The 8,761-nt window shown below is 39.6% G+C and overlaps 1 protein-coding gene across 2 annotated transcripts in view; it reads right to left on the bottom strand.

The window, feature by feature from the left end:
* Window positions 1-944: 944 nt before the first annotated feature.
* gab2 (GRB2-associated binding protein 2) overlaps window positions 945-8,761 on the bottom strand; it is a 54,401-nt gene continuing 46,584 nt past the window's right edge. The window contains exons 4-10 of one of the 2 annotated variants that reach the window (XM_042486699.2): window positions 7,902-8,497; window positions 7,064-7,161; window positions 6,602-6,878; window positions 5,264-5,354; window positions 5,011-5,113; window positions 4,757-4,879; window positions 945-3,410 (exon numbers count right to left, since the gene is read on the bottom strand). In XM_042486699.2, the coding sequence (XP_042342633.1) occupies window positions 3,267-3,410; window positions 4,757-4,879; window positions 5,011-5,113; window positions 5,264-5,354; window positions 6,602-6,878; window positions 7,064-7,161; window positions 7,902-8,497 (1,432 nt within the window). In that variant the 3' untranslated portion in view covers window positions 945-3,266. The remainder of the gene's footprint in view (window positions 3,411-4,756; window positions 4,880-5,010; window positions 5,114-5,263; window positions 5,355-6,601; window positions 6,879-7,063; window positions 7,162-7,901; window positions 8,498-8,761) is intronic. The other variant, XM_042486700.2, reaches the window with a different exon arrangement.

Here is an 8,761-nt window from a genome sequence, read left to right as displayed (position 1 = left end):
TATTTTCTGATTTATGGTAGGTTATTGATGATAAACAGAGATATCCAAACTTTTGAACCTCATCCAATGTTCAGATTTTTGTCCTGGATATGTATGCAACTCAGTACATAATTAATTAGACAATGCCCTATTTGCATATTTCTCCTCTTAAAGATCCATACAAATGAACTGCAGAGGGATGTCTTTATGGATCATGAGAATTGATGAGAGAGAGAGAAAAAACATAAATATTGATTTTGTCTAGCAATGTTCTGTGCTTTTTGCTGTCCATACCAGCACTGGTCAGAATCAGAATCACTGATGAAAGGAAGGAATAGAAATGGTCTTTTCATTTCATTTTATTTTTTTTCATTTTTTTATTTTAGCTGCCCATCTTACTCAGTTAGTTAATATGTCATCAGGGTCTGGGTTGACTAAGAAATTTCTAGCCAATTAGTCATTTTTATTTTATGGGGACATAAGATATTAGTCATTGGTCATTACTGGAAAATGAAGGTCATATACTTGAGCACAATAACATTCATTCAACGAGTACATGAATTTAAAACACATTCTTATTTCTTCCAATATTTATTTATAAGTAATAATACATTAAGTGCATCATTTTCAAATTTAAGTCAAATGCAGTTTTGGTCACTTTTTCTGTGTGCTCAGAATGAGATTATGGGGGAGGCACTACATATTCATTTGTTTTTGTATGAAAATACCTTTCAGTGCCCATGCATAAATACTGACTGAAACCACTGGTATGTGAATCAGCTTCCAGAACCCAGATTTATCTATTACTTATCAATGCCATTGGATGCAGTTACTGTCATACACAACAGGGGGCAGCAGACATTCAACTTCTGTGCCTTCCAGCAGCTGAGAGATGAGTAATGGCATTGTGGCTGTCAGAAGACAGTGTTTTGGTTGATATTCAAAGAGAAATCTTAAAGCCAAACTTTCACTTCTTGATTTATTCTAAGTCCACAGTTTAAGTCTACCACAATACAGGGAGAACAAAGTATTGTGTTCTTTTGCATCCCAAATGAACTGTACCACATTACCATCACACTGGCATCGTTTGTCATATTGCTTCACAAAATCAAGACAGTTTGCATACATCAATGTTAGTAGGGAGAAGATTTCCTTGTTTGGTTGTTTTTTTTCTTTTTTACAATTATCATCTGCAAAATGCACAATAAATTAATAAATTAACACACAAGCAATCTGCAAATGCTTTACAGTAGTAGCAGTAACAGTGGTTAAAAAAATGTTCTCTACTAGTACAGTACGTCAACCCAGTGACAGTCTGACAGTAGATCTGAGCAGTGTTTTCAATCTCGCCCAGTCAGGCTGTCATTAAACATACTACAACTCACAATCTACCACAACACATACACAGCTCTTCTGTTTACGACGGGTATCTCTAGATAATAAATTACATATCCATTTCACTTCAGAGACTGACAAGGAGACAGGCTTTTCTTCAGTCTTTGCTTTCCTCTGGCTCTCTCACAGTTTGTCTGGGAAGGGCTTCGCCAGAGCAACTCAAACTGTCAGCCTCCCCATTTCATGTATAGATCATAAAATTTGGGTATTTAAAAAAAGAATACATGCTGTAACAAACTTAGCTTAATTTAGCCTGACTCTGTCTTTATGACTTGCGTACATGTATCAATAAAAAAAAATAATGATAAAAAGAATACAAAAAGCAGTAAAAATGGTAGAAAAACATTAAGAGGTAAATCTTAATGAAATAACCAATAATACCATCTAGCACTGCATGGCCACACAATTCATAGAAAGATCAAATTCACCCTTTAGTGGTTCCAGCCCACAATGAAATACTGGACTTAAGTTGAACTAGAAACTGATCACTCAGTTGTCCTAAATACAATATGGCTCTCACTTGAATTATATTGTGAATAATTACATTTCTCCAAGGCAAAAATTTACAGTCAAAACTGAAATGAAAATATAAGGCAAATTAAACAATGAAAAGAGTTAAGGAAATTAAGAAAACATTCTTTCCTAAACTCGTTTTAAGTGACTGTGATCACTGGCAAATCTTCATCACGGCAGGTTTGAAAGAAAAGCACAACGTTACATTACTGCGGTGCACTTTTTTGTCTCAGACAAGTGCATCAAACAGTCAACGAGATGTGCCGCAAATATGTCATTCTATTAATAATTTACATACAGGAAACAATTACTCTTCAGAGACACAGCTGTGGCATATCAAAGACCGAAGACATACATCAGTGAATGGTTGAGTTCCATAAAACATAAATATGCTATTTTCCTTCTACTTAGCTTGTATTTATGGTCTCTAGAGAGAGAGATAGAGAGGATATCTGAACTCCCTTCTGCTTTATTTTAACTTCCTCCAGTTCAGTAATTTCCTTGGTCAATGCACGTTTACAGTGAAATGTATTAGAATATTACCTGAAGTAAATTGACCACTGAAGTCAAATCTACAAAGATACAAGACGCTTCTTCTTCTCTTCATACTGTACATTTTGGACGCTACTGACATTGTACCTGCATTGAAATAATTGGCCTGCCATCCAGCCTGACAGCTTTTTAAATACAGTTCGGGCTCACGCTGAATAGAAACCGAGGAAACAGCCATGTGCGGTTATCATTAGGGCTTCTGACACGGGGCCTTCTCGTATTTGTAAGGCTGTATTTTCTTCCCCCTCCTCTTACCAGACATGCACTGCTAAGCTGAAATGATTGCCCGCAGTGAAAATAATCTCCTCACTGCTTCTGCAAGACTCAGCACAAATGATAGATTGAAGTGAAAAGGGAGAGTCTGCCTGCATGCCAAAATTGGAGTGCATCTTGGCATTCCTGAGACCAGTAAGCTTACAGTTTATTAATATGGTTATCGACCAGTTAGCCTCCACTACTCTTTTAAATGGCTGCAATTGGGTAAATTACCTCCTAGATGCAAAATGTTGCAGAGGGGGATGGGCGGGACAGCTCTGATCAAACAAGTTATTTATAAAGGTTGGATCAATGAGTAAGGATGATATTTTTATACATCAACTGTCCTTAACAGTCTGCATGAAGAGCTTTGGCAGGGCGCCTCACCTGTATGGCCTGATATCCTGCAGGTTAGCAGTGCATTGCAGTAAAAATCATCACAGAGAACAGGCATACATTATGGCTTTTTGTCCAAATTTCAGTCTTAAACAAGCCCAGCCAGTATTTAGTGAAATGATAGAAACATGATACTGGAGATGCTTGACTTAAGGTTCTTAGCGTACAGGTCAGTGTCAGGACTTGACCCCCTTGGCCGGTTCAGTAGACTGCCGCACATCGGTCCACTCCTGCATGGTGCTTTGCAGCGCCTGGGTCTTCTCCTTGTCCACTTGCACATAGTCCACCTTCTCATCAGACGTCACAGATGATGTAGAAGGCTGAGGATTGATAAATAAAGCAGGAATCAGATTCTGGCCAGAAGGCAGACTGCACTATGGTACAAGAAGTTCACAAAGGCATGCACATCCAGACAACAAAAGGCGAGGCGCTGGACAAAGGAGAATACAAGAGAAGAGAAAACAAAGTCTGCACACTAGATTATGCTCCCATGATTACATTAGAATGATATTCTGATTGGCTTTACATGTCATTTAATATGATAAACATGTCATTTAATGTGAAAAATTGATGTTTTTTTCACAATACTCAGGTTATTCTGATTGACTTTTAATGTAATTTAAAGTGACAAACACGTTTTGCACCCAGTTACTTAGTTAGATATTTATTTCAAACATGCTAAATAAAATAGGAAAAAAAAAACATAAGCAAAAAACAAAACAAACAAACAAAAAAACACCAGTATGCCTATTGGACATATTCAGTAAACAAACATAAGTATTCCATGTCTGAAATGGAGTAGGAGGAAGTGAATACTTATCAAATCCCACCCCCCTTTTCATTTTTATGAAAACAAACAAATAAATAAATAAATAAATAAATAAATAAATAAATAAATAAATAAATAAATAAATAAATAAATAAATAAACAAACATAAATAACATTATTTTAAACATGAATAATTTTATACACAATATGCAGGTTATTCTGATTGACTATGTGATAAACTGATGTTTTTTTTCACATGATATTCAGTTATTCGGATTGACTTTCAGTATCATTTAATGTGACAAAAAGATGTTTCTTCACATGATATCCAGGTTGCTCTGATTGACTTTAAATGTCATTTATGTGACAAATGTATTTTTTTTCACATAATATCCAGGTTATTCTGATTTACTTTAAATAACTACACTAAGTTTTTATCTGATACTAGTGCTATTTACATATTTTTCTAGTGACAATCTATTACTGTATACTAGGGCTATGTGTACATGTGTAGATATGTATATTTATCTGTATATGTGTATATACATATTTTTTCTATTTCATCACTTTTTCTTGTCATCATGTCTTATGCATATTTTGCTAAGTTGTTATCTATTTATGTTTTTGTCTATGTACTCATGAATGGGAGCTTACCGGGTACCAGGCGACCTGTCAGGTGATCCGTCAGGTGACCTGGTGTTGTTGTATTTAAAGGTGAGTGTCTGCATTGTTCACTTGTCTGATGAAGAGCATGTGGCTTGAAACGTCACCTCTGTGGTAATTATATTCAATTTTGATGGGAGCATAACTTACTGTGTTTTTTTTTATCTCTAGACTGCACTGTGCTAGAAATCAAAACAACTGCTGCTACAAATTAAGTCTATAAAATGTGTTTACTTTTCTGTGTGGGCTGGGTGACCCAGGCTGAAAGTCCAGTGCCAGGTAGTCCACGTTACCACACTTCCTAGGGGCCGGGCTGCTGGTACCACTCACGGCTGGGGAGGTAGACGCTGGGTTCTGCTAATGGGGACAAGAGGGAGGTTTCACTCACACTGGGTGCAGTGAGTAAGCGTAGCACGCAAACAAGTGGATCATTAAAACAAAGAACACAATGTGCTCTCCTGATCTCCCCTCCAGCTATTGGGACTCACCATAGCCACATAATTCTCCTCACTGTCTGCAGAGTCGGTGCTGGTGATGCTTTGTGTGGAGATTGGTCGACAGTGCTGTGAGGACATGGAGTTCATAGCAGCCCTGAAGCAAAGCAGACGGGACTGTGAGTGCTTCTACCATCTCACCTCCGGTAGAAACGAAATACAGCACCAATCTGTACCATCAAACTGTGCGTGTGAGTGAGTGAGTGGCCTTGTGTAACCTAGCTTGAATGACTGATATGAGACTCACATGGGCCGTGTCCAGGACATGGTGACTGGGCTCTTAAATGGCAGCTCATCAATGATCCCATTGTTCTTCAAATCGAGAGGTGTTGGCTTCGCTGTGGGAAACAAGAGCAGACAGTATCAACAAAAATCATTGTCTTTGTAAAAACAATTAACAATAAAGATTTAGAGCCGATCTGAGGCCAAAAATGGCGATAAAAAAGCATGCTTTTAGATCAGTGAGAACTTTGCTGGCAAAAACTCACATTTCATCCCAGTTCTCCTCAGGACCTATCATACTGGGTTCTCAATGTTAACCCCTTTAATAAGAGTGCTATCTCCAAAAATAGAACACAGTTGAAAAAGGATCTCTTATGAATGGTGTCAAATTGTCTTAATGCTCACTGTGTCCTGTCTGCTAATGCTTATGTCGTGTTGTCTATTACTTCCTTGTTTGCTAATGCTTATATCTTGTGCATAACTGTTTCTTGCCTGCTAAGTTTCATATTGTAGCACATAGTGTGTCTGTTGGCTAATTGCTTAGTTCTGTCATGCAGAATGACAATATCAACTTAAGTGCTTACTGTATTTAGAATATTTTCACTGCTTTACCTAAACGTCAGACAGTGATTTCCAACAAGAAAATGAAGCCATTATGTAGCTCTCTTCAAACCCAGACTCCATTGAGAAAAATAGTGTTTTAACATTGTTGAGAACAGGAGCTGCTGATCTATCACTGCCTCAAACAGTTAGTTTTTTCTGTTATTGTGTAACTTTAAAGTTTTTAATTGGAACTTTTTTTTAGGTGGCTAAAATATGTTTTGTAGCTGGGCCCCATTTACAGAGGTACATCGCTTGGCTTCTGCATCGGACACCAACCTGCTTCCCAAGACTGGGGGCGTGCCAGCTGACATCTACAGTTTGTAATACACTGACTATGGACAAGTACCCCCAATAAGCCCACTTAAAAAAAAATCTGAACAAAATCTGAAATCTGAAGTATACCTGTCCCTTATTTTCTTATAATTGGTAGTAAATGTCTAACACATCCATAGTCCAAAATAAGTAAGTAAGTCTTTTAATTTATTTAGGTTTCTTTTTGCTGTTTTTAATACATCTTTGTATTTACAGTTATTATTTTACTTATATATATGTGTGTGTGTGTGTGTGTGTGTGTGTGTGTGTGTGTATGCGTATATATTTGATACTGGATATATTTCCTTATAATTTTACTTTTATTATTCAACTGACAGCCCTGATGATTGTCATCTGGAAGGAGTTGGCAGGGGGTTAAGCTCATGCCAGATTGACTTAAACATTCAGACTCCTGTATTCTTGTCATGAAAAACAAAAACAAACTCACATTTCCTGTTAGGTTTGAGGTTGCGGTTGATGGGTGGTGGTGTGACATCACTGAGACGGCCCGGCCGGTGACACAGGGAGGCGCTGCTCCCCTTACGGGCAGGTAACGTTGCAGAGAATCCTGGGAAATCAAAGTGATGTGGCCCAGGGCTCATAGGGATGTAGATATTCTTAGGACTGTCAGCCTGGGCGAGGAACGGCGAGGAGCCAGGATTCATGGGAACATAGTTGTCATCTGAGTTGCCGCTGTCTGATCGAGTCAGCGGTGCTTTGGTTCTCTGGTGTCAAAGAGACAGAAGGCACACGACTCTCTTAAACTCTCAAAATTGCAGGAAAACTGCAATTGGAGTAAAGTATAGTAGATAAGCATTTTTTCTATCTTTCTTTTTATATCAGGTTATGATTTGGCACTAACAGCATCTGTCTCAGGAGGGAGTGCAATGAAAGTGCGAGAGTGACTCACCAGGTAAGAGCTAAACCCATCATTGACAGACTCCACTGACTGGCCTGAGTTGTTGAAATGGATGGGACGGTGATGGTTGTTGGTTTCAAAGGAGGAGCCTGTGGAGAGGGGCGAGTGGAGAAATCAATATTTACCACTGCCACAAACTTTAAAAGGGAAAAAGTGCTCCTCAAGTGAAATAACACAATGCAAATACAGGAGGATTTAAAGAAAAACGTGTGACATATCAAGGTGAAAACTCATGTTTCCAATGAAATGAACAGAAGATGAGTGATATTTCATTAAATGCTTCACTGGGTTATAATTAGTCTTTACAGCACAGGTGTGTGAACAGCCTGTAGCCTCACTAACAAGGGTCACAGGTCAATTTTTGTCTCTGGCTATACAAGCCCCAAGCATGGGTTTGGCGAAACAGAGCACACAGCATAATAAGAGGCCATGCATTGTCTGAGTGTTTTTTTTAGTTTTTTTTTTTTTTTATATTGCTTATCAGCCTGGAACGAGGCATTCTGGAGCAGGCTGTATGGCTTGAATTTCATTAACGTCTCAACAGAACAGTGTCTGCTAGACTGGCCCCCATTTGTTTCTGCTCAGCTGCTCGTGTTAAAACGGAAAAATGAGAGATAGAGGAAAGAGTGAGAGGAGAGGGAGGAAGAGGAAACTCAAAGTCACTGCAATACCACAAGAGAACAGACTGATCGAGTCAGACTGGCGTTTGAAAAACAGGAAGCAGGTTAGATGTGCGATTTCAAAAGTGCTGTATGAGTCAACTGAGATTGTATTTAAAGAAACAAGCAGCGTTCAGGAGCAGTTCAAGCACTTATTCCACTGAGTGTACCTCTGTGCAGCCTGATGTTCTCCACAGCTGGAAGAGTATTTCTGCGTGGGATAACCGACACTGCAGGCGTCACCTCTCCGTTCTGGCTTCCTACCGATTGCGGACTCCCCCACTGACCCTCTGACCCCTGGGTAGGTTTAGGGGGCCTGGGAGGCGGAGCACAGGAGGACTCAGAGCTTGAGGGTGTCAAGGCATTGTGATTTTTATCAAATGTCCGGGGGATCTGGTAGAAGGAGCCAGGTGGCGTAGGAAGGTCATAATTGTCAGGTGGTCGTTCGTTGCTATGCAGGGTAGCAAGGGCATTGCAGGGGGTTTTGAAGGTGTAAACCTCCTCGTTCTCCAGCTCAGGCTCACCCAGACTACTGTGAGCCGGCGCCTCTGAGCTGTAGCCCCTCGGCAGCACGTAACAGGCCTCCTGGGGGGAGTCATCATGCCCAGGTAACTGATGTTTACCTGGTTTGGGCAAGCTGTAGAAGCCGTGCAACTGAGCACCCATACCATTCAGACAATGGGAGAAGCCATGGGAGAGTTTCTGCACCGCGGAGTCGCTCCCCACAAACAGATTGCTCCGTGTGGCCTGGGAGAAACTGGCACTCCTGCAACATGGACAAAGATGTACATATATTACATAAACACAAACATTAAGTCTTTATTGTGTCCACTTCCTATAGTGCCTTAAAGCTCCCTGGAAGACAGACATCTGTCTCATATTGCAATTCCATCTCAAGCAATGGCAAATGGTTGACAACAAATCCCTTACACAGAAGTGTGGAATTGAATGTAATTACCCCAAATGCCACTGGATGGCAATGTAGCACTACAGAGGAAACTAGCTCTTTAGGTCTCTGCAGGGTTTAGGA

This window comes from Plectropomus leopardus, chromosome 6 (assembly GCF_026936395.1).
Source record: "Plectropomus leopardus strain MGB_pleo_1.0 chromosome 6, ASM2693639v1, whole genome shotgun sequence".
NCBI lineage: Eukaryota > Metazoa > Chordata > Actinopteri > Perciformes > Serranidae > Plectropomus > Plectropomus leopardus.
This window is presented reverse-complemented; position numbering and strand designations above follow the sequence as displayed.